Genomic DNA, 22683 nt, shown 5'->3' with positions numbered 1-22683 from the left:
GGTCCTCGGGTTGAACTGGCCGTTCTTGAGTGCAGAGGTCGGCATTCACGTGTCTCTCCACCTCTGGCGGAAATGTGGGGCGTGGCCAGCCACATTCAAGGTCACCTGCCTGTCCTTGGCAAGGTGGTGCTGCTGTGACCACAGAAGTGTCAATTGCGTTCCAGCACAGTGCTTCCTTTCTAAACATGCTGTGCTTACGGTAAAATAATGGCTGCTTTGAAAGCCCTGAGAGGAATTTCCTGGTTCAAGGTTATAGTACCAGAGATTAAGGAGGATCCCTGTAATTTGGGACTATTAGACTGTTTTATCTAATGGGTATATTTGTTGAGCAAATTTACTGTGTGTACTTGTATGGGAAAAGCTACAACCTTTCTGCTGTGTTTCCCTTTTACTTTCACACCACCACCAAGCACCCTTCTCACACCAGATGTGTGGGGGTTTCCACGCATCAGCAGGTCTGAGACACCACTGGGTGTCTTACAATTCAATCCAATTCTACCCGGAGTTCATTCAGCCCACGAGACCACCCCCTTCAGATGTCAATCACAAATAGTAGGTCCCCAGGTTATCCACGACTTCTGTCCTATCGGCTACAAATCAGAGGTTCCCATGACCTGCTCCTGGCATTCCATCATTTGTTAGAGCAGCTCACAGAACTCAGAGAAACACTTAACGTTTATCAGTTTTTTAAATATAATTTTTTTAAAAATATATTTTATTGATTTTTTACAGAGAGGAAGGGAGAGGGACAGAGAGTCAGAAACATCGATGAGAGAGAAACATCGATCAGCCGCCTCCTGCACACTCCCCACTGGGGACGTGCCCGCAACCAAGGTACATGCCCTTGACCGGAATCGAACCCGGGACCCTTGAGTCCGCAGGCCGACGCTCTATCCACTGAGCCAAACCGGCTAGGGCTTAAATATAATTTTATTGATTTCAGAGAGAAGGGAGAGGGAGATAGAAACATCAGTGATGAGAGAGAATCATTGATTGGCTGCCTCCTGCACGCCCCACACTGGGAATGAAGCCCACAACCTGGGCATGTGCCCTGACCGGGAAGCGAACCGTGACCTCCTGGTTCATAGGTTGACACTCAACCACTGAGCCACGCCAGCCAGGCTACCAGTTTTTTCAGAGATGATAAAGGATACAGGCGAACAGCAAGATGACACGCAGAGGGTGAGGTCTGGCAGGGTCCAGAGCACAGGAGCTTCTGTCCCCCGTGGAGTTAGGGTGCGCCACTTCCCGTGTGGATGTGTCCACCCACCTGGAAGCTGAATGTATACAGGCCCCCTCATGTAGGCGTGATCAAGTGTTAACTCCTCTCTGGAGAGGTGGGGGCGGGGCTGAAAAGCCCAGGCTTCTAATCATGGCTGGTCTTTCTGGTGACCAGCGCCCCAGCCAGGAGCCATCCAGGGGCCCACCCAGGGTCACCTCAGAACAGCAGAGGCTCCTAGTCCTCTTTTCACTTAGCAACTCACAAGGGGTTAGGAGCCGAGACCAATATATACGTATTATCTCATTACTCTTGGGGGATGGGCTCTCTCCTCATGATTGGATCTTTCTTAATCTAGACGCCCTCTCCTAGGGTAGGCCCCTGCCTCAGCTCCAGCGTGAGCCCTGCTCGCCCCAGCACCCAGCTCCCGTCCTTCCTGGCTCTCCTCATTGTATCCGTCTGCGTTGAGTACACTTGTTCGGTTTGCTACTCACCTTCCGCACCAGGGAAGGCCCTGACGGCAGGACCCAGTCTGCTATGTTCACAACTGTGTTCCCAATAGCAATGCCATGGTGGCACAGAGAGGCCTGAGTAAATAGTTGTCGGTGAATCATTTTATTTTATTTTTATTTTATTATTATTGTTGTTGTTGTTGTTGTTAATCCTTGCCCGAGGATATTTTTTTCATTGATTTTTAAAGAGGGTGGAAGGGAGGGAGGGAGAGAGAGAGAGAAACATCGGATGTGAGAAAGACACATCGATTGGTTGCCTCCCAAAAGCACCCGACTGGGCCTGGGGTGGACCTGCAATCCAGGTATGTGCCCTTGATGGGGAATCGTACCCGAGACTTCAGTGCATGGGCTGACGCGCTACCACTGAGCCACACCGGCCAGGCAACATGAATCCTTTTAGATGAAAGCTTACCAAATTACTGGAACGCTGCTGAAAAGCTGCCGACTGTTTGTTGATTAGGGGAGGTAGGTTCCTGTAAATATTTAAACTTTCACACCAGGGGAGATGCCACAGATCACAAATTCTTGTTCTTTGTAGAAACATACATTTTCCAGCGTTTTGATGGGATGCAGTTTTCTGCTGAAAAATATTGATCTATAATTCTTTTTTTTTTCTATCTACAATTCTTGCAGGGCAGTCTGTATTTAAGCCGGTGCATGCTTTAACTTGCAGCTTCTCCAGGAACCCTGTGGGTAAAAAGCATACGACTTGGGGTTCCGAGTCTGACCTTCATGGCCTATTTGCTGTGCGGCCACGGGCTAAGAGGCTTTGCTTCTCTGAGCCTCGTTTTCATTACTTGAAAAATGGAAAAAATGACACTTAAGTAATTCATTGTTCAGGCAAATATTACTTCATGCGTGTCCGCACCGAATTCTGTGGGAGATTTTAAAAAATGAAAGTAGCACACAGCCCTTGCCTTCCAGGAAGTTAGTTTAGTTGGAGAGAGAAGCCATAGCAAGAAAGGTTAGTTGAGAAAAGGCAGCAGGGCTCTGTCCGCAGGGTCAGGCCTCCTAGGGAGTGGGGGTGGCTCTCATCGCTAACTGGATAACAAGCTGACACCCACAGTTCCGAGCGGAACCAGAAGTCCCACGTGGTGGTTTTGCAATAGACTATTTTCATGTTTACCAAGCAGTTGAGGGAGGGGCTAATAGTGTCGATACTTTAGCAACTCAGAGAACTAACAGGTTGCGTTGAGCTTTGACTAAAATTAATGTTGGAAGTTCTTCCATTTTGAGGCAACTTTGAACCAGTGCAATGGCGACTGCGGTGAGCAGGGCTCCCAAGAATGCTGACCTGTGGGCCTCGCATGACAAAATGCTGGCGCAGCCCCTGAAAGACAGCGACATCGAGGTGAGGCTGTGGGGTCTTCGTGGGTGTCCTTAGATCCCAGTGTCTTGTGTACGTTCTGGTTCTAATCCCAAGTGCCGTTCATTCAGAATAGCCCTGCAGTTAGTGTGAGAGTGCCAGACTTAGAGGCAGCGGTTGGCAAGCGCTACAAGCCCTTCCGGGATAAGGATAAGGATGTCTGTGTTTCTGCAAAGTGCAGAGCTCTGTGCTGGATGCTCGGGAGGGACGGGGAAGGTCACTGAGATCTGACCCTTCCTTACAGTTCAGAGGAGTACATTTAGACACCAAGAAGCACCTTTTATCAATGTACTTTTAAAAATATATTTTTATTGATTTCAGGGAGGAAGGAAGAGGGAGATAGAAACATCAATGATGAGAGAGAATCATTGATTGGCTGCCTCCTGCACACCCCTACTGGGGATGGAGCCCACAACCCAGGCAGGTGTCCTGACCAGGAATTAAACTGTGACCTCCTGGTTCATGGGTCAGCGCTCAACCACTGAGCCACACCAGCCTGGCCTAACTATCTTTTAAGGAAGCTTATTTTATTTTTATTTTTTTAAATATATTTTATTGATTTTTTACAGAGAGGAAGGGAGAGAGATAGAGAGTTAGAAACATCGATGAGAGAGAAACATTGATCAGCTGCCTCCTGCACGCCCCCTACTGGGGATGTGCCCGCAACCAAGGTACATGCCCTTGACCGGAATCGAACCTGGGACCTTTCAGTCCACAGGCCGACGCTCTATCCACTGAGCCAAACCGGTTTCGGCAAGGAAGCTTATTTTAAAGAAGAGAAGCAAGGAATCAGGGAAGGGAAAACTTGGTGAAATGTAAAACTAAAGATAAGATGGTATAGAATTAAAAATTAGGTGAGATACTTATTTTAAGTATATTCTGAGTTTGGTTTTTTGGGTTATGGTCAACCTCAGAGGGCAAAATATGGTGCTTTAACAGTGGCTCTTCTCTTTCCTCAGTCACTGCTGTGATCAGAGTAGAATGTTGAGCTTAGAGGTCCAAATGTTTACGTCTGTTTTCTGCTCTCCAGGTTTACAACATCATTAAGAAGGAGAGTCACCGGCAGAGGGTTGGACTGGAGCTGATCGCCTCAGAGAATTTCGCCAGCCGAGCAGTTTTGGAGGCCCTGGGCTCTTGCTTAAATAACAAGTACTCCGAGGGGTACCCTGGCCAGAGGTATGTGAATGCTCTCTGAGCGCTGCTTCCGGCGGGTGGGCGAGGCACGGAGTCTGCAGCGTGCAGGCCCCGCAGGCTCCTGCCCACGCCTGCGTCCGACACACCTTGTGTGCAGGCCCTGTGACAGCGCCGTGTCCCAGAGCAGCGACGCTCAGGGTCACTAACAGCCCCTGCGCGGCTTTCCTGACGAGCAGGCCAGTCCCTGTAGAGGAGTGCGGAGCTGCTGAACGGTGGGTGAGCCTCCAGAACAAGGTCAGCAAGTACTCTGAGTGATGCTAGGCGAGGGGGTTGTTGCGTGTGAGTAATCAACGCGGCTTCAGGAGGGACTCGGAAGTGGACGTGAACCTGCCGCCGGAAGCGTTTCTGCGTATAAACGTTGGATTGACACGGGCAGTGATTTGGGTCAACGCCTTCACCCGGATAAGTTACCTCTCTTACAGTCATCACCAGACAAAGTGATGGTTACAGCATCTGACATATGGTTTTGCAAATTTGTATTTTTGTGTCCCAAAGGACACAGAAAAAGAAGGGTCACCCTGGGGTTGAACGCATTCTACCCTGAGGTACTTACTCTGCAGCTCTCTGTAGAATGGCCAGACACCAGAGTAGGTGTGGCGAGCCACCTCAGCCAAGGGTTCACAGCCTGAGGGGGCGCGGCGAAGGATGAAGAAGAGACAGAGACAATAAACTGGGTCTGGGTAGATCTTCCTGTGCCTGGCTGAGGCCATAGAGAGAGATCCCGACAGCAAGCTGAGCCTTTATTTTATAGCCAGAGGTAAACAAGGTAGTGGTCACCATAGTTACAACATTCTTGTGAGTTTCACTTGTTTTGGCAGCACTTGCTGCATCTCCCTCAGCCCATTAGCTACCCAGATAAGATCTAGGGAGCGTCATAAGGTCAAGCCTAATTATGCTAAGAGAACTGTGCCCTCTAAGCTGGGACTTGTTTGTGGCTTTGCCCACAGGTCAGTCTGAGGCTTAACCCTATAGCCGCACCCTACAGTAAGGGCTTGGGTTTCTTCTGCTGTGAATGACTAGCTTTTGCATTGTACCTTGAGGAGGTCAGAGGTCACTGGCTGTTTTCACAACTAATATCTCATTCGATCCTCATGGCCGCCCTGTAGGGAAAGGGGGGCTGTGCTCCATGCTGTAAGGATGGGAGGGCGAAGACTCACTAAGATTTGGTGACTTTTCAAGTTTGCACACAGGTAGTGGGGCAGGGCCTGGATCCAGATGCTTTCCAGTTGTGGTTTGATAAGAAACATCTGCTCTTTGTCCCTGGTTTCTGGCGCTTGAGCTCCTAAAACTCTTGGAATCTGGTGATAGGATGTCTTATTCATAATGAACACACCTGAGTTTATGTTAAGAGGTGACCCTTGGTGGGCCTCTAGACGGCTTCAGGGTGGGGCTGGTGGCCAGAAAGACCAAGGCATGCTGAGAGGGCTGAAGCCGAGTCATCACCACTGGCCAGTGGTTTGATCAGTCACCTCATAAGGAAGCCTATGGAACCCAGCGTGGTGAGGTTTGGAGAGCTTCCCAGGCGGTGCACGGTTGAGGTGCTGGGAGGGGCCGGCCTGGAGAGGCCCGGGAGCTCCAACCCTTTCCCCCGCACCGTGCCCCATGCATCTGGCCAGTGATAGTAAGTAAAGTGCTGTCCTGAGTTCCATGGGTCACTTTGGTGAGTTATTGAACGTGAGAGGGTTGTAGGAATCCCAGAGTTTGTCAGACAGAAGTGAGCAACCTGGGGACCAGCCATTGTGACAGCCTCTGAAGTGGGACGGCCTGGGGGGCTGAGCCCTTAGCCTCAGGGGCTGGTGCTGCCCCAGCTGGTCAGTCAGAGCTGAATTGAATTGTAGGATGGTTGGTTGCTGTCAGAACTGGATGGTGTGAGGAAAAACCCCCTCACATTTGACATCAGAAGTGTTGTTACCGGAAAGGGGGCTGAGCCTAGGGCCGGCCGGAGTGTGTGGTTCTTGACCTGGTGCAGGAAAGACGTCACACCATGAGTCCAGGTGACTTTGAGAGGATGTTTATTAAAGCTGGGGTAGAAGCAGCAGGAGAGCCAGGGTGAACAAGGAGGGGGCTGGGGTAGAAGCAGCAGGAGAGCCAGGGTGGGGTGCTCTGGTTCACTAAGAAGTCAGAGAAAGGGGGCCTTGGAGACAGGATCAGATCGGAGGGTGAGCCCGGCATGAGCTGCCGCTGCCCATTGCTCCCCTGGTGGGGACCCCGTGGAGTGTAGGAGGTGCCCACCTGCGGGGGGTAGAGGGGAAGGGAAAGGCATGGGCGTGCTCCTGGGAGGGAGAGTGCAGGCTGGGTCCTTCCTCTTGAGGGTTTTAAAGGCTGGGCATTTAGGGGAGGTTTTAGGGGAGGAATTAAACCCTTTCAGGGTCGTGGCTCCACTAATTGGTCAGCCCCAGGGCAAGGAGTTTAAACTGCATGACCAGCAATATGCCAGGGGAGGAAAGGCCACCCTGGGGCAAGGTCCACACCGGTTTTGCCCATTGCTAGTCACCCAGGGCTCTGTGCCCGGCTGACCTGTATCTGCTGTGGATTGCTGGCCAGTTTGTTCAGCTCTCTGTCTCAGTTTCCCCAGCCCACTTGCCAAGGAACTTTCCTAGTTTCCTACTAACCTGCCTTATTGTGAATAAAACCCCTCATTCATCTTTTTCCTTATTGTGGTAAAATATACATAATAGAAAATTTTCCTTTTTAAGTGTGCAGTTCAGTGGCATTAAGCACATTCACAATATGGTGTAATCATCACCACCATCATCTCCAGAACTTTTTCATTTTGCATAAACAAAACTCTGTACCCATTAAACTGTAACTCCTGCCAGCAAGCACTTGAACCAGGTGCTCAGCATCACTGAACATCAGGGACGTGCGGATCAAAACCCCAGTGAGCTATTCCCTCACACCCATTAGAACGGCTACTATAGAAACACACACACACACACAAGTATTGGTGAGAATATAGAGGAGTAGCCCTTGTGCACTGTTGGTAGGGATGTAAAATGTGCAGTCACTGTGGAAAACAGTATGCAGGTTCCTTAAAAAATGAAAAATATATGATCCAGCAATTCCACTTCTGGGTATATATTCCAATAGAATTGAAATCAGGGAATCAAACAGATATTTGTACACCATGTTCATAACAGCATTAGTCACAGTAATCAACATATGGGAGCAACCCAAGTGTCCATTGATGGACAGGTAGATAAGCAAAGGTGGTCTATCTATAATAATAAAAGCGTAATATGCTAGTTAGACCGGACAGCCGAACGATCTTCCAGACGTCCTTCTGGACTAAGCCTCGGCGGCAGGGGCCAAGGCAGAGGCAATTAGGGGCAATCAGGCAGGCAGGCAGGCAAGTGGTTAGGGGAGATCAGGCAGGCAGGTGAGCAGTTAGGGGCATAAGGCAGGCAGGCAGAGTGGTTAGGGGCGATCAGGCAGGCAAAGGGGTTAGGGGTGATCAGGCAGGCAGGCAGAGGGGTCGGGGCGATCAGGCAGGCAGGCAGGCAAGCAGTTAGGAGCCAGCGGTCCCGGATTGCGAGAGGGATGTCCAACTGCCAGTTTAGGCCCAATCCCACAGGCCTAAACCGGCAGTTGGACATCCCCCAAGGGGTCCCGGATTGAGAGAGGGTGCAGCTGGGCTGAGGGGTCCCCCACCCCCCCACACGAATTTCGTGCACCGGGCCTCTAGTACATACAATAAAAAAAGAAGGAAATCCTATCACATGCTGCAAGGATGAGCCTTGAGGACATTATGCTAAGTGAAATAAACTGGTCACAAGAAGTCAGATACTATATGATTCCGTCTCTGTGAGGTCCCTAGAGTAGTCAAACCATAGAAATGGAACTAGATGGTGGTTCCTAGGGGCTGGGGGAGGGAGAAATGGGGAGTTGTTCAGCGGGTGTAGAGTTTCAGTTTTGCAAGATGAAAAAGTTCTAGAACATAAAAAAAAAAAAGATCACACCAAAAAAAAAAGTTCTAGAGATCTGCTGTGTGACAATGTGAGTACTTATCAACATGAGGCACTCAACACTACTGAACTGTGTGCTTAAAAATGGTCACGATGGTGTGGCCCAGTTGGTTGAGCATCGTCCCATGCACCAAAGGGTCGCTGGTTTGATTCCCGGTGGAGGCACATGCCCATGTTGCTGGCTCAGTCCCCGGGGGGGAGCATGCAGGAGCATCGATGTTCCTCTCTCACTCCCTCTCCCTTCTTCTTTCTCTAAAAATCAGTAAAAACATTTTTTTAAAAATGATTAAGATGGTAAATTTTATGTTATGTGACTTTTATTATAATTTAAAAATGTAAACACATTTAATTCAAAAAATTTAATTTAAAAAATTTCAAAGCTTTTTGTGACCACAGGGCCTAAGTGTTAAAAATTTCTTCTGGATTGAGTTATTACGATTATTAGTATGTATACCAATAAAAAACATAAATATATGAGAAATTTTGATATGTTATTATTCAGTGAGAAGTAAAATTTTATTAGAAATGCAAAAACCCTCTACCTCTCCCTCCACCCAGCCCCTGGCCAACCACCACTGCACATTCTGTCTCTGTGAATGTGACTGCTCTTGGCACCTTATATAAGGGGCAGTCAGTGCTGAAACGGCTCGTTTCACTTAGCACAATGCTCATGCGAGGTTGGCCCTGCAGCTGACGTCAGTTTCCTCGTCAATGAGGAGACACTAACTCAGTGTCGGAGCCGGGCACTGAGAAGGCGAGTCCTGTGGTTCACACCAGGGCTGCACTCCTGTTCCGTCCTGCGCGAGGTTCTTTGGCCTCTGCCAGAGCGGGCCTAAGTCTCCTGCTCTTCTCACGCAGGTATTACGGCGGGACTGAGTTTGTTGATGAGCTGGAGATCCTCTGTCAGAAGCGAGCGCTGCAGGTCTACGGTCTGGACCCCCAGTGCTGGGGGGTCAACGTCCAGCCCTACTCGGGTAACTAACTACCAGGTCCAGGGAGGCCTGGCCAGTGTCCGTGGGGAGGAGCCTGCGAAGGGCTGCCCATACACAAAAGCTAGGAAAAGCCCCGCCTGGCGCGGTTGTCTTTATCCATGTCCTTGGCTCCCGCTCTTCTCGCCTCTCAAGGATAGTGCCCTGTCTGACCCGCCCCTTCCCTCACTCTCAAAGGGGTTGGTGTGGGGAGACCTCAGGGGGCTCGAGGAATGCAGCATTGTTTCCAGTCCAAAGTCGCGTGCCCCACACTTTGAAAGGCCAAAACTCAGAGTTTGGAGGAAGGAAAGATTTGTCGATCGAGAAGATGGGGCCCTAACCCTCAAACCCTTGTTAAGAAAGCAGAGTTGAGGCCCCGCAGACGTCCTCTAGTGATTGGCACGTCCGGAGCAGGCTGATAGCCTGAAGGCCATGGGAGCCACACAGACTTGAACCTGATGGAGTCGGAGACGGAGCATCTCACTCCGTTCCATGTGGTGGCCACTTCTGGTGGATGGCCTGGTGGCCGAGCTTGGGGTCCTGCCAGGTGCCGCACGGGCAGAAGCAATTGTACGCCCTCTGGTCTGCCCGGTCCAGGCTCCCCTGCCAACTTCGCAGTGTACACCGCCCTGGTGGAACCCCACGGGCGCATCATGGGCCTGGACCTGCCCGACGGAGGCCACCTGACCCACGGGTTCATGACGGACAAGAAGAAAATCTCTGCTACATCCATCTTTTTTGAATCTATGCCCTATAAGGTAAGAGTGCCCCTCTCTCCACAGCCCCACCGCCTGTCTCCTCAGGAAGCCGCCAGTGTGTGGCTGCACCAGCAGGAATGAGTTGTTCACCTGGCACCAGGGGAAGTCCCCACTCTCACCACCTGTCATTTCCCTGCCCTGGGGACTCCTCAGGCATGCAGGGCAGGCTGGGGGCGGTTGGGGAGGCAACTGCGTAGGGGGTTCCAGCCACAGCAGGGCTGCCAGCTGCTCCAGAACGAGGGGCAGTGACAGCTCCCAACAACCAGGTGCCCCAGCTGGACCCCTAGTGACAGCAGGTGCAGCGGAGCTCCCGCCGCCGCCAGCAGCCCCCACCAGCACCTCGTCAGCCTCCTGAGCCAGGCCTGATGCCCATCGCGGGACCAGCACATGTTTATGTGGGGCCCTTGTCATTATAAACAGTTTCGTTAAAAACAAACAAACAAAAAAAAACATGTAGTTCAGTTGGTTAGAGCATCATCCCGATATGCCAAGGGTGAGGGTCCCATCCCCAATCAGGGCACATACAGGAGCAACCAATAGTGCGTGAATGGGTGGACAACAATCAGTGTCTCTCCCCCTCCCTCTCTAGATTAAATAAAGAAAAGTGTAGCTGCATGTGAGATCCGTGGGCTCCTGAGGGGCGCAGGGAGTTCGCCGTGGAGATGCGTAGAGAGATGGTACAGAGAGGTGACTCGCACACGTGCTCATGGTACACCCTGTGCCGCTGATTCTCCTCGTGCCCGGGACTCTCTCCTCGCGGCGCGTATTCAGTGGGCCGTCCCTGGTTCCTTTCATTCATCCCATCAGAGCAAAGGCAGCCATGCACTATTCCGCGTGGTTGAATATCAGACACATGTTATCCTTTTAAGAAAATCAAGCTGCCCGGACCGTGTGGCTCAGTGAAGTGTCCTCTGTACACTGAGAGGTGATGCCGGTCAGGGCACATACGCAGGCTTTGGGTTCAATCCCTGGTGGCAGTATGAGGAGGAAACCAGTTGATGTTTCTCTCTCCCCCTCTCCCTTCCCCTCTCTCTCTAAAAACAAACAAAAAACACAAAAGACAATAAAAACATATTTAGCCCTGGCTGGAGCTAAGTGGTTAGAGTGTTGGCCTGTGCTCACAGTTCGATTCCTGGTCAAGGGCATGTACCTGGGTTTTGGGTTCAGTCCCCACCCCGTTGGGACTCGTGCAGGAGGCAACCAGTCAGTGTGTCTCTCTCACATCGCTGCAATGTTTCTCCCTTCCTCCCTCCCTTCCACTTTCTCTGAAAAATAATGGAAAAAATATCCTCTGGTGAGGACTAACAACAACAAAAACATATTTAAGAAAGAAAGAAAGAGCCGTGGCCGGTGTGGCTCAGTTGAGCATTGACCTACGAACTGGTCAGGGCACATGCCCGGATTGGTGGCTGGATCCCCAGTGGGGGGTTCCGGAGGCAAAAACAAGCCATTGAACTCTCTCGGCGTTTTCAGCGTTGTTGCATATCCTTGATTGTTTGCTGTTTTGTTTTGTTGTGTGTTTTATCTAAGGATATTTTTCCATTGATTTTTAGAGAGAGTGGAAGAGAGAGAAAAAGACAGAAATATCAGCGTGAGAGAGACACATCAATTGGTTGCCTGCTGTACATGCCCTGACCAGGGCCCGGGTCAGGGAAGAGCCTGCAACCAAGGTACGTGCCCTTGACCAGAATTGAACCTGGGAACCTTGGTCCGCAGGCCAACGCTCTATCCACAGAGCCAAACTGGCTAGGGCTGTTTGCTGTTTTATTAGCCTTTGTCTCAGTTCTAGCAATTGCACATATGCTTTTTTTTTTTCATTGATTTTGAGGGGAGAGAGGAAGAGGAGGGGGGCATCGATTTGTTGTTTCACTTATATGTGACTCACGGTTGCTTCTTGTTTGTGCCCTGACCAGAGATCAAACCCGCAGCCTTGGCGTATCAGGACTATGCTCTGACCTACTGAGCTACCGGCCAGGGCATATGCTCTTTGAGTGCACGTGCTGGCTCATTGCTTTCCATGGAAAGCCTTGGTGTTTCCAGTGACGGTGTCTGCACTGGCAGTGCTGACCTTGAACGTGGAAACAGGACAGCAGTAATACAATGCTCTGTCTTTGCACTGAGCACAAAAGCCGGTTCCTGGTTTCTTTCACCAGGGAAAGCATGGTGGCAGAGGAGCCACGGGCTTGTTCTTCAACCTTCAGGGGGGCCTTTGGGGAGCCTCCTGCTCTTTAGCCCAATGTCTGCTGTTATTGAAGTCTTCCTGGCATTAGCAAGCCTGGGCTGCACCCCAGTTACCCCCACAGCCACCCTCTTCTTTGATACGCACTGTGCAGGCTGCAGTCCCATGGACACACGGGAGGCCAGCCCAGTGGTGGGCCTGTGGGGTGTGGAGTGGCTGGGACCAGGACCCTGGCCAGCTTGGCCGGCTCACCTGCTGGAGGGTGGCTGTGGGCACCGGCCTTGGTGGTCAGGCAGGAGGACACAAACCTGATGGGCCTTCAGCAGCAACTGTTACCCATCAGGCTGCTTTCTCGCCCAGCCCTTCAGCCCTTCAGCCCTGCCCCCTGGGACTTTCACACCAGGCTCCGCCCACCCCTGGGCCAGGCCATCCTTCTCTATGGAGAAACAGCTGGCTCGTGCACCTGCTGTCGCTCTCCGCGACTAGAACCTCCTCCCGCTGGGCCTGTGCCTGGAGGGGCTCCTTCCCTCCATCCGAGGCCTCCACTCTGCTCTGGCCACAGGGCAGTTGTTTACATGCTTGTGAATTCTTCCAGGAGCTGTTTTATTGCCGAATTTTTGAAATTTAAAAAAACAAACAAAAAACACTTAAAAAATATCCCACAAGTTTCAAAAGCAAAATGTGCAGGGAGAGAGTAGCAACTGATTCTTTTGGGTAATTATGTCCTCTAAAATTTATAGAATGTCCATTTTTTTAATGTGGATCAGCCATTGATTTTTCAGTTAACAGTGTCTTTGCTGAGTTTAGGTGACTAAGAAAGAATCAGCTGCATCCTTAAAACAAAGCATACAACAAAACCACAGATCGTCTTTCAGCCTGCTTTCCAGATGACTCCTTGGTTCCCAGGTGGAACCCCTTGCACACACACATCTGTGATTGTGTTGAACTGAAAGCATTTTTTTTATTTGGAAAGGGTGACCACCTAACCCCAAATCCTTCCCTCCATGGGGTGGGGCTTCCACAGGAGAAGTTTCTCACCACCTCCTCCCTGAGGGCTCCCATGCCCCCCACACCCCTAAGTCTTTCCTACAGTAACCCCCTGAGATTTTTTTTTCAAATATGTTTTTATTGATTTCAGAGAGAGAAAGGGAGAGAGAGATAGAAACATCCAAGAGAAAGAAACACGGATCGGCTGCTTCCTGCATGCCCCACACTGGGGATTGGGCCCGCAACCTGGGCATGTGCCCTGACTGGGAATCAAACCCTGACCTCCTGGTGCCTGGGATGATGTTCAACCATTGAGCCACCCTGGCCCCCTGTGACTATTTTTACTTCCCGTTAGCATAAATGCTTTAACATAACTTTAATAAGTTGAACTTACTAAGAAATGTGCTGCCAAAAAAGGGAAAAGTTGTCTTACCATCTGCACTCCATCTGGAATTGAATTGGTTTCTGGAGGCCAGCGGTGGCTGTGGTACGTGTTGGCAGGCCTCGCTGCCCTGCAGCCCCGCACCGCCTGGGCGGCGGCCTGTCCAGCCAGCTCTCCCCGCCCGCTCTGCTGCCACACTGCCCTCCCCACGCACAGCCTTCATTCTGTCACTTTGAGTGCTTTCACATTTCTCTCAGTAATGCTCCGGGTAGCGGTCTTGCACATCTTTTGTTAGATATTTTATGGCTTTTGAAACTAATGAATGATATAATTAATTTATTTCATTTTCTGTTTTTCGCTGCTCATAGATATGAATATAATTGACTTTTTAATTGATTTTTTTAATTGGCTTTTGATCCTACATCCAGTGCCTCACTAAATGCAGTTCCTAGTTCTGGTAGCTGCATCTAGAGTCTTGGATGTCCTAGGTTTACAAGCAGTGAGTGAGGTCAGCTCTGGGGCTTTCTAACCCCACGACTTTCTCTCTGGGGCCTCCCTGGGCTGCGACTGAGGAGCCATTGGTGGGCCCTCTGGCTCCTTCCTGAAGGCGCTGCCTTGGCACCTGCATGCGGGGTGCTCGCTCGCCTCGCTCCTGTTGCTCCACAGTGGCTTTCTAGTTCCTTCTCATCCCAGGAGACCCCTGGGGGCGGGGCTCACTTTCCCAGAACCCCTCGGGGCTTGGTGGGTCTGTGAGTGAGACTTGGTTGTCGGCACCACAGGGGCATGACACATGAGGGTACCCCACCTCACCCTCAAGCCTGGCCTGGGCACCTTCCTGTCTTCATGGCGGAGAGGAGCAGGCAGCTTTGGGCAGGTGGAAGGAGTCGCCTGACCCTTGATGGCCAGTGCCAGTCCCGGGGGGAGGGGTGCAGGCGCCTGAGCCTGCCTGTCCATGGCTTCCCACAGGTGAACCCCGACACTGGCTACATCAACTACGACCAGCTGGAGGAAAACGCCCGCCTCTTCCACCCGAAGCTCATTATCGCAGGTGAAAAACCTCATTACCGCAGGGGATGGACCTCATTACCGCAGGGGATGACCTCATTACGCTGGAGGAAAACGCCCGCCTCTTCCACCCGAAGCTCATTATCGCAGGTGAAAAACCTCATTACCGCAGGGGATGGACCTCATTACCGCAGGGGATGGACCTCATTACCGCAGGGGATGGACCTCATTACCGCAGGGGATGAACGGCGGGAAGCAGCGGTGGGAGCTCCCAGTCCTCGCCCCGTCCTGCTCACTGCTGGTTTCTGCCTGGATGGCTGAGCTTCTTGGGTCTAAGTGTACCCTTCTCTCAGAACAGATGTCCGTTTTATCACAATTAGCCGCTGGTGGAATAGGTCCGAGGCTGTTCCCGGAGAAGCATCTAGAAATGTTAATCCCTGACTGACTGGGGGTGGGGGGCCGTCCCCACCACCAGGGCATGGAAGAGGCAGAGATCAGAGTGGCTGCCTTGACACCAGATGTTTTTCGAGAACATCTTTCATTTCTGTCCTCAGATTGTGGAGGGAGAAGTCTCCAGGCTTTCAGATGTGCAGGAGTCACATCTCTGACAACGGGTCACTTTTGCCATCTTAGGAACCAGCTGCTACTCCCGAAACCTGGACTACGCTCGATTGCGGAAGATTGCCGATGACAACGGGGCGTATCTCATGGCTGACATGGCGCACATCAGCGGGCTGGTGGCGGCTGGCGTGGTGCCCTCCCCCTTCGAACACTGCCACGTGGTGTCCACCACCACCCACAAGACCCTGCGAGGCTGCCGCGCGGGCATGATCTTCTACAGGCGAGGTGTGCTCCTCAGTGTGGGCGCCGTGCGGGAGGGGCCGGTTCCTCTCCTCGGTGTTCACATCCGCTTACGGGGCTGGGGCAACTCTGGCCTGGGGAGCCTTGAAGACATGAGGGGTAATGACAGCTGTTCAGGGGACCTGGAGAGACGCCCGGAGCGCAGCTGTCGGACCCGGGGGAGGAGCAGGGCATCGTGCCGGGCGGCCTCCTGGTGGGGCAGGTGCCGGAGGGGAAGGAAGACGTGCACTGCTGGCCAAGGCAGCCAGGGGCGCCGGCACAGAATTATTTTGGTGAATTTGCCGTGTTCCTTCTAGAGAAAGACTCCCAGTAGTCAAGCTGTAAGGCCTCGATGTACAAGTCATAGCGCCGTTTATCATTGCAGTAAGGAGTTTCCCTCTCCAGTAATGGGATGCTTCCAGCCCACATGTATGTGGACGCCCCCATATTTTGGGATTCCCACATGTGAGAGCCGTGTGGGCCTGTGCAGGGGCCTGGCGTCCGCAGAGAAGCCACCTCGGGAGACGGGGTCTCTCGAACCCTGCCAGCAGCTCCTCCCCAGCCCTGCCCGGCCACCCGTGTACAGTGGGCGCCTCTGCACCCTGCGGTCCTTTCCGTGCGCTGAGGTGTCTGGGGCAGGTCGCCCTCCTCCCGCCTGGGCGATGGTTGCCGACTCAGCCGCTGGACTCGTGGGGCTGGGGCCAGTGGTGAGCCTCTGCCCCTCCCTCAGCTCCGGGGCAGGACCAGCAGCAGCGCCTGCCTTGGCCGGCTGCGTTGAGGATGTGACGGGTTAACGCGGGCAAAGTGCTGAGAGCCGCCCTCTGCACACATCAGTGCTCCTAGTGCTGGTTAGTAACCTCTTCCCCAGGGAGCCGTAGTCCCGTCTCCAGCCACATGAGTCTTGTCTCCTCAGAGTGGTCATCCTGCAGAGCGCCCTCTGGCTTCTCTGAGGAGATATGCCCAGGGCGTGTTCTTTGTGAAGGTCTCTCTCTCTCTTGGAGGGAAATGTTCGTCATTTCATTCCATCTGTGAAAGGGCAGGCTGCCCACCTGGCAGCCAGCGCCCTCTCTGCCCGCAGCATGTCGTGCAGGTCTCCCCTCCAGGAGGAGCGCCCACAGCTCCGCAGTCTGGGTTTGAGTCCAGGTGGAGAAAACAGCCCATCGGTGGTTCCCATTCTGATCTTTTTCTTCATCCAGGAGTGCGCAGCACGGACCCCAAAACCGGCAAAGAGATCCTGTACAACCTGGAGTCGCTCATCAACTCTGCTGTGTTCCCAGGGCTGCAGGGAGGGCCCCACAACCACGCCATTGCTGGTAGGACCTCCAGAAACCCACCCGAGCCTCGGAGGCTATCCCTTCACCCACAGCAGCCCCCGTGCCGCCAGCCCCCCTTCTGTTCACTGTGGCCCCGACTCCCCCTCACCTATCCACCAGAGTCGTGCCAGGACTTCCACGCTGGGGAGAAACGAGAGGAATGCCCCATCTAGGAGATGCTAACAAGGAAGCCCAGGGAAACTGGGGACTGTCACAAGGCAGGGACACGTGTGGCCGCCCCTCGGGGAAGCCGAGCCCGGCCGGTCTGTGTGGAGCTCTCTTTAAGAAACAACGGGGGAGGATTTGACAGCTGGAGGAGGCATGGCAAAGGGAGGGGGCTAGCAAGGACAAAAAGCCTCTCCCCTGACCTGTGGGGGAGGGGCACCTGTGTCGGGTCCTAGCACCGCTGGCCTTGGGTCCGCACCTGTGGCTCCTGGACCCGATTCCAGGACCCCAGCACGCAGTCCTGACTCATTCCCTCTCAGTACAAGCGGCTCAGAAAACCTGCGACGACCTCAGTTACTCCACTCTCTTCTTTGGAACAAAGCAGTTGCTAGGACAGCCCAGGACAAAGGTCTAACCTGCATCATGAGAAGCACTAGTGTTCCCCAGAGGGAGGGGGCAGAGCGGGGAGGTCAGGCACCAGGCAGTGGGCGGCCCGGCACCTCCCGGGGTGTTTTCCTGTCCCATTTTGTACCCACAAGCTCAGCATCTGCAGTTTCTTCCGCCCGCAGAGGATGGCATCGCCCAGCCTCCAGCCACACTGACTGGAGCCTCTGGCGGGACGCAGCACGTGCATTTTGCATTCTCCTCCATTTCTGTGCCCCGTAAGCAGCCGCAGGATTGAACACAGGCCTGCACCCTCACCTAGAATCTGATCTGAAAGGGCTGCGTAATTTGGCATCAACGCCCAGCTTTAAGCAGCATTTTCATCTATGGAGCGTAGAGGACTGCCTGCAAGCTCTGCCTCACTTAGAACAGCTCTCCTGTGAAAGCTTACCAGCACCAAACTCCCACGCCTGGGAGAAAGGCTGCCTCAAAAGCACATCCTCAAACAAGATGTCTGGCAGCGTGGCTGGGTCATTGTAGGGTTGGAAATATGTGTCATTTGGGGATGTCATCCACCCCTTTCCGTGACAGCGGAAAACAAGCCCGAGCAGAACCAGGTCTCTGAGTCTCAGCCTGTGTTTTGCTCCGTCCCGTCTCCTGACCACTGTCTCCCTGCAGGGGTGGCCGTGGCTCTGAAGCAGGCCATGACTCCAGAGTTCCGGGTGTACCAGCAGCAGGTGGTGGCCAACTGCAGGGCGCTGGCTGAGGCCCTGACGGAGCTGGGCTACAAAATAGTAACAGGTACAACAGAAACTTGGGTGGCACCCACTCATCTCGGCCGTGACCCTGCTGCTTCTGATTCATCCAGGCAGGTGTGGCTGTAGCAGGGCCCTGGGCTGCGGCTGTGGGGTATGAGTCAGGCACCTCCAGAGGCGTTGCTGTGCCCTGCGGCCTTCCCCTCCTCACACGGGGACAGCTGCCTCCCCTGCTGGGCCAGTGAGGCCTAAGGAGTCCCTGAGCTCACCCAGAGGCTGGGAACTGCGCTCACATATAGTGGGTGGCAGCGCCAGGGCCTTCCCCACAGCGGTGCCTGGCATGGCCTGCAGGACTGACCCCACTCACCCCAAGGGCCACGGTGCAGTAGACCAGCTGCCTGGAGGCCAGGGAGTTCAGACCCCACTATGCTCGCCTTTGCCTTAACTCAGAGATGGTGGCCCTGAGTGAGCCGTGCCCAGTCCCTGCCCAGTTCCTGCGGGCTGAGTCAGCATGGCCCGGGTGCTGGCAGGCAGTGAGCGTACTTAGCTACTGAGAGGAAGGGCAGCTTTCTTGGGCTCGCCGGCTGCCATCTGTGCCAGCAGAGGTGGCCCAGGAAGGTGGGTCCTGGTCCCCTGTGGATGCAGGTGCCTGCCCCTGCCTGCTGCCTTTACAGGCCCTCGTCTGAGGAGCGGGCTCCCAACTAGGCCGGTGAGCAGCTGAGCTGGGCAAATGCCATGTTCTCAGCCATGTTCTCTGAGAAGCATCTCTTTCCTTCACTTCCTTTCTTTGAGTTCTCCTCCCTCCTCCACATCTTCCGGGAAGAAAGCCCCAGGGTTCTGTCTGGCCTGTGACCTTCCAGGTTCTCTAAGTCACTGTTTCTCAAACGTGGATGTGCATATTAATGCAGGCCTGGGCGGGCTCTGCCTCCAGCCAGCTCCCAGGTGATGCTGGTCGGGAGCCAGGCTTGGTTGGCATTACCAGGATTTAGGCCAAACTCCGTCTGATACAGGCACCCCCCACAGCCCTGCTGCTCAGAGCCTCCGGTGAGTCCCCCACTTCCTGAGCTCCTGGCCTGGCCTCACCCCTCTTTCACTCTGCTCTGAAGACTGAAGCAGGTCATGGTCACTGTGATGGCAGCCAGCATGTCTGGGTACCAACCTGCCTGGCGCTGGCCAAGCACGATTCACAGGCCTTCATTTCAACCTCACGACAGCCTTGCACGTTGTTGGTCTTAGGTTACAGATGGGCATCTGAGGTTCCACAATGCTGAGCTGCCTGCCTAAAGCCATGGCCAGAAAGTGGGAGGCTGTGGGGACTGTCCCTTAAGCTTTGGGCTGTGAGGTCCAGAGCGAAGCGCTGACTTGGTTTGTGGCATCTTTGAAGTCACAGCGGTTGCCCAAGTCAGTGACTTGGTACTAATGAGAGTTCAAAGTGGAAAGATCTGGGTACTGTACTTGGAAGACTTCTGGGCGCTTGGGCCAGTTGCAGAATGTTCTTGTCGCCTCGCCATCTTCATCTGCACCACTCTGCTACGATCCCCTTCGCAGGAGTAGAGATCAGATATGACAGCTAGTAGTGCTGGCGCCCAACACGTGCTCAGCAGCGGGAGCGGGTACCCGCTGTCCCATAAACGGGACCACCCCTGCTGCCTCGGAGGGAGCTTGAAGATTGGCTTCAGAGACGGGTGGGGACTGCCCAGGTGATGTGTCAGAGAAGGCGGAATCCTGAGCGGCACTGAGCGAGCCGCCCTCCCAGGCAGCGGAGGCCCTTGCCGGGCAGCCGGTGGCTGGGTCTTTGCAGTGGGCAGGCTGGTCATTCTCCCCTCAGCCTCAGCCGCTGCATCGCCGAGCACCCTACACCACTCGGTCCTTTCTGTTCAGCTCTAGGGTCCTGAGCGTCTTTCCTTGAGGCGAGTGAAGCCTTCCAGGACACATGGTGGGGCTCACTGTCCTGCCCCATCTGCTTCAGCCCCCGTCCTCCCAGTCCATTCCTAGGAGAGAGAAATTCCTCCACTCGAGTGGAGTCACCATCTGCATCCTTACATGTCCAACTTGGCTTCCAGGTGGTTCTGACAACCATTTGATCCTCGTGGATCTCCGCTCCAAAGGCACAGATGGTGGCCGGGCTGAGAAGGTGCTAGAAGCCTGTTCTATTGCTTGCAACAAGAACACCTGCCCAGGTGCGAATCCTCCTCGCTCTTCTCTTCCACACTTGTCTGCATTTCCGGGCTGTTACCGCTGTGATACCTGGCTCAGATGCTCGGGGGTTGCCTGTGCCGTGGCGGGTGGGAGCTCAGCAGGGGTTCTCCTGGGCTGCCTCGCCCAGCTCCAGCCAGGACCGGGCGAGGGGGTGCTGAGAAGTGAGAAGGCTTTTCAGGGAGGGAGGCCGGGTCGCTGGAAAGCAGGCTGGCTCTCGGTAGGTTAACGAGGATGGTGATGCAATCCAAACCCAGAGGCTGGCCTCGTTTTTAGGAGCAAAGGCCACGTCACAGAAGGTGACTTTCTGTTAAAGCAGAGCCCTCAGTGTGCCGCTGCCTGCGCCTTGCTCCTGCCTCTCCCGTGGGAGTCGGTGCCCGTCTCACCAGACACACTGGCATCTGCAGGAGAGAGAAACATCGATCAGTCGCCTCCTGCACACTCTCTACTGGGGATGTGGCCACAACCAAGGTACATACCCTTGAGTCCGCCATTGAACCAAACCGGTTAGGGCATGCAGGCCTGTTCTTTTGCCCAAGGGTCCCTTTTCAACACACAGTGGTCAGAGGTGAGTTTGAGTGCGGCCCAAGTACAGAGCCTGTTTCTGTTGAAGGTGACAGAAGCGCCCTGCGGCCCAGTGGGCTGCGACTGGGGACCCCAGCACTGACGTCCCGAGGACTTCTGGAAACAGAGTTCCAGAAAGTAGCCCACTTTATTCACAAAGGTAAGGATATCGGTTTGGAAGTTTGACACCTCATACTGTGTGTATGGAGTCTCTGAACAGTGGCGACCCAGCCACTGAGGGACGCTTCTGTGTCAAGGCTGAGTGTTGGGGACAGGCAACAGCAGAAATCACTTAGCAAACCATTGATCTGAAACCTTTGTAAACTTGTCCTGCTCACGGAGGGTGCATACAAAAATCATTTCTGGGGTGAACATGAATCCCTCCGGCTGTCACCCCCCAGCTGGGCTATCTGGGTCTTGGGGGTGTCTCCTGGTCCCAGAGGACTCATTTATGTGCCACACAGGGATAGAACTGACTCTGCAGATTCAGAAGGACGTTGGGGACAAGGCCAGCCTGAAGGAGTTCAAGGAGAAGCTAGCAGGGGATGAGCAGCACCGTGGGGCCGTCCGAGCCCTCCGGGAGGAGGTGGAGAGCTTCGCGTCTCTCTTCCCTCTGCCCGGCCTGCCGGACTTTTAGAGGAGCCACCGGCTGCACCTGCCCCACCGCGGGAGCGTCAGGACCAAGGACACAGTGCCCTTGAGGAGAAGCACCACCCCACACAGGGCCTGGTCAACTTCTGGGTGCTCTCCGCAGAGGTTTCTTTGGGACTTTTCTCATGTTATCTTCACAAATCAAAATCTGCTTAAGCCCCACTGTTAGTAATTCTGGGACCAATTATTAAGGAGTATAAATCTAAACCTCACTTTCTCACAGCTCTGTTAGAGTTATTCTGTAAAAATGAATCCTACTTAGCCTTCATTCATTGGGACAGTGGGGTAGGGCAGAGCTAGTGGAATGATTCCAGGACCTTTACTTACCCTTCTCTTAGTTACTGGGCTTCCTCTGACTCACTGCAGCAGCTAAGAAACACCCAAGCTTGTAGCTTGTTCCCCGGTGGGACAGCAAAGGAAACTGAACCATGACCTTACAACTGCAGAGGGAAACCTGACCCTTCTGCTCTGTGCTTTGGCTCAGAATTCTCAGTCAGACATGCCCGTAGAGGTGCCCCAGGCCGCGGGTTCCGAGTAGCGGCCCCGCACGCTACGGCAGTGGTCCTCGCCCTTCAGCTGGGCAGGTGGGAGAGCCTAGGGTATGCAGCCTCCTGGGGAGCCTCAGCCAGGGACCCTCGAGAGAACTCCCTCCTGTGATTAAGAAGCCAAATGTCACCTTCCCAGAGAAACTTTATTTTTCATAAAGCTGAAGTGCAAAACATAAATGACCATTTTTAATAAGCACAAATTTTTAACCACAGAATGTCTACAAGAATTACAGCTTTAAAAAATACAACCAATTTTTATATTTCAAAAATAACTCAAATAAATTAATTTCTTAAAAAGTACACTTCTCGTACTGTTTGTTTGGCATTTGCTCTGGTTGAACTCCGGTGCAACCGTACCTGGGAGCCGCTGTCACCGGGTCTCTGTCATACTCTGGCCACTGTGACGACTGCAGCTCACGTGCTGGTCAGACTCCCATTCACAGACGTGGACAGAAACATGCAGTAATAAAATACTTTCCAAAAATAACAAACGAGATTTCCTCACAGACGATGCTTGTCACTGCAGCCTCACAGGCGGCACCTCTCAGCCCGACTGTGCAGCCGCCAGCAGCGCCGGGCAGTCGGTGGCCGAGGCTCCCTGTGGTCCCGCCTGGAAGGCACCTGTGGCCTAGTGTCCAGTGTGTTGGCGATGGCTCCAGCGCAGTCTCTGGGTGAGTGCACGCGGGTACCCACATCTATGCCTCAATCTGGGAGCTGTTACATTGCTCAAAG

At 53.5% G+C, this 22683-nt stretch overlaps 1 protein-coding gene across 4 annotated transcripts in view; it reads left to right on the top strand.

Moving 5' to 3' along the window:
- Nucleotides 1-2292: 2292 nt before the first annotated feature.
- The window catches only part of SHMT1 (serine hydroxymethyltransferase 1 (soluble)), a 28289-nt gene continuing 7898 nt past the window's right edge, over nucleotides 2293-22683 (top strand). The window contains exons 1-12 of one of the 4 annotated variants that reach the window (XR_001362869.1): nucleotides 2392-3082; nucleotides 4128-4273; nucleotides 9115-9230; nucleotides 9822-9982; nucleotides 14497-14578; nucleotides 15169-15381; nucleotides 16572-16688; nucleotides 17916-18038; nucleotides 20056-20172; nucleotides 20802-20912; nucleotides 21217-21930; nucleotides 21963-22438. Coding sequence is in view for 3 of the 4 variants with exons in the window: in XM_005870167.2 (XP_005870229.1) it covers nucleotides 2987-3082; nucleotides 4128-4273; nucleotides 9115-9230; nucleotides 9822-9982; nucleotides 14497-14578; nucleotides 15169-15381; nucleotides 16572-16688; nucleotides 17916-18038; nucleotides 20056-20172; nucleotides 20802-20912; nucleotides 21217-21389 (1455 nt within the window). In the remaining variant the exon portion in view is untranslated. Of the gene's footprint in view, nucleotides 3083-4127; nucleotides 4274-9114; nucleotides 9231-9821; nucleotides 9983-14496; nucleotides 14579-15168; nucleotides 15382-16571; nucleotides 16689-17915; nucleotides 18039-20055; nucleotides 20173-20801; nucleotides 20913-21216; nucleotides 22439-22477; nucleotides 22623-22683 lie in introns of those variants that run through there. The other 3 variants (XM_005870166.2, XM_005870168.2, XM_005870167.2) reach the window with 3 other exon arrangements.

Source organism: Myotis brandtii, unplaced genomic scaffold (genome assembly GCF_000412655.1).
Source record: "Myotis brandtii unplaced genomic scaffold, ASM41265v1 scaffold314, whole genome shotgun sequence".
Taxonomy (NCBI): Eukaryota; Metazoa; Chordata; class Mammalia; order Chiroptera; family Vespertilionidae; genus Myotis; species Myotis brandtii.
Note: the sequence above shows the minus strand (reverse complement) of the source record. Positions and strands in the feature narration are given on the sequence as shown.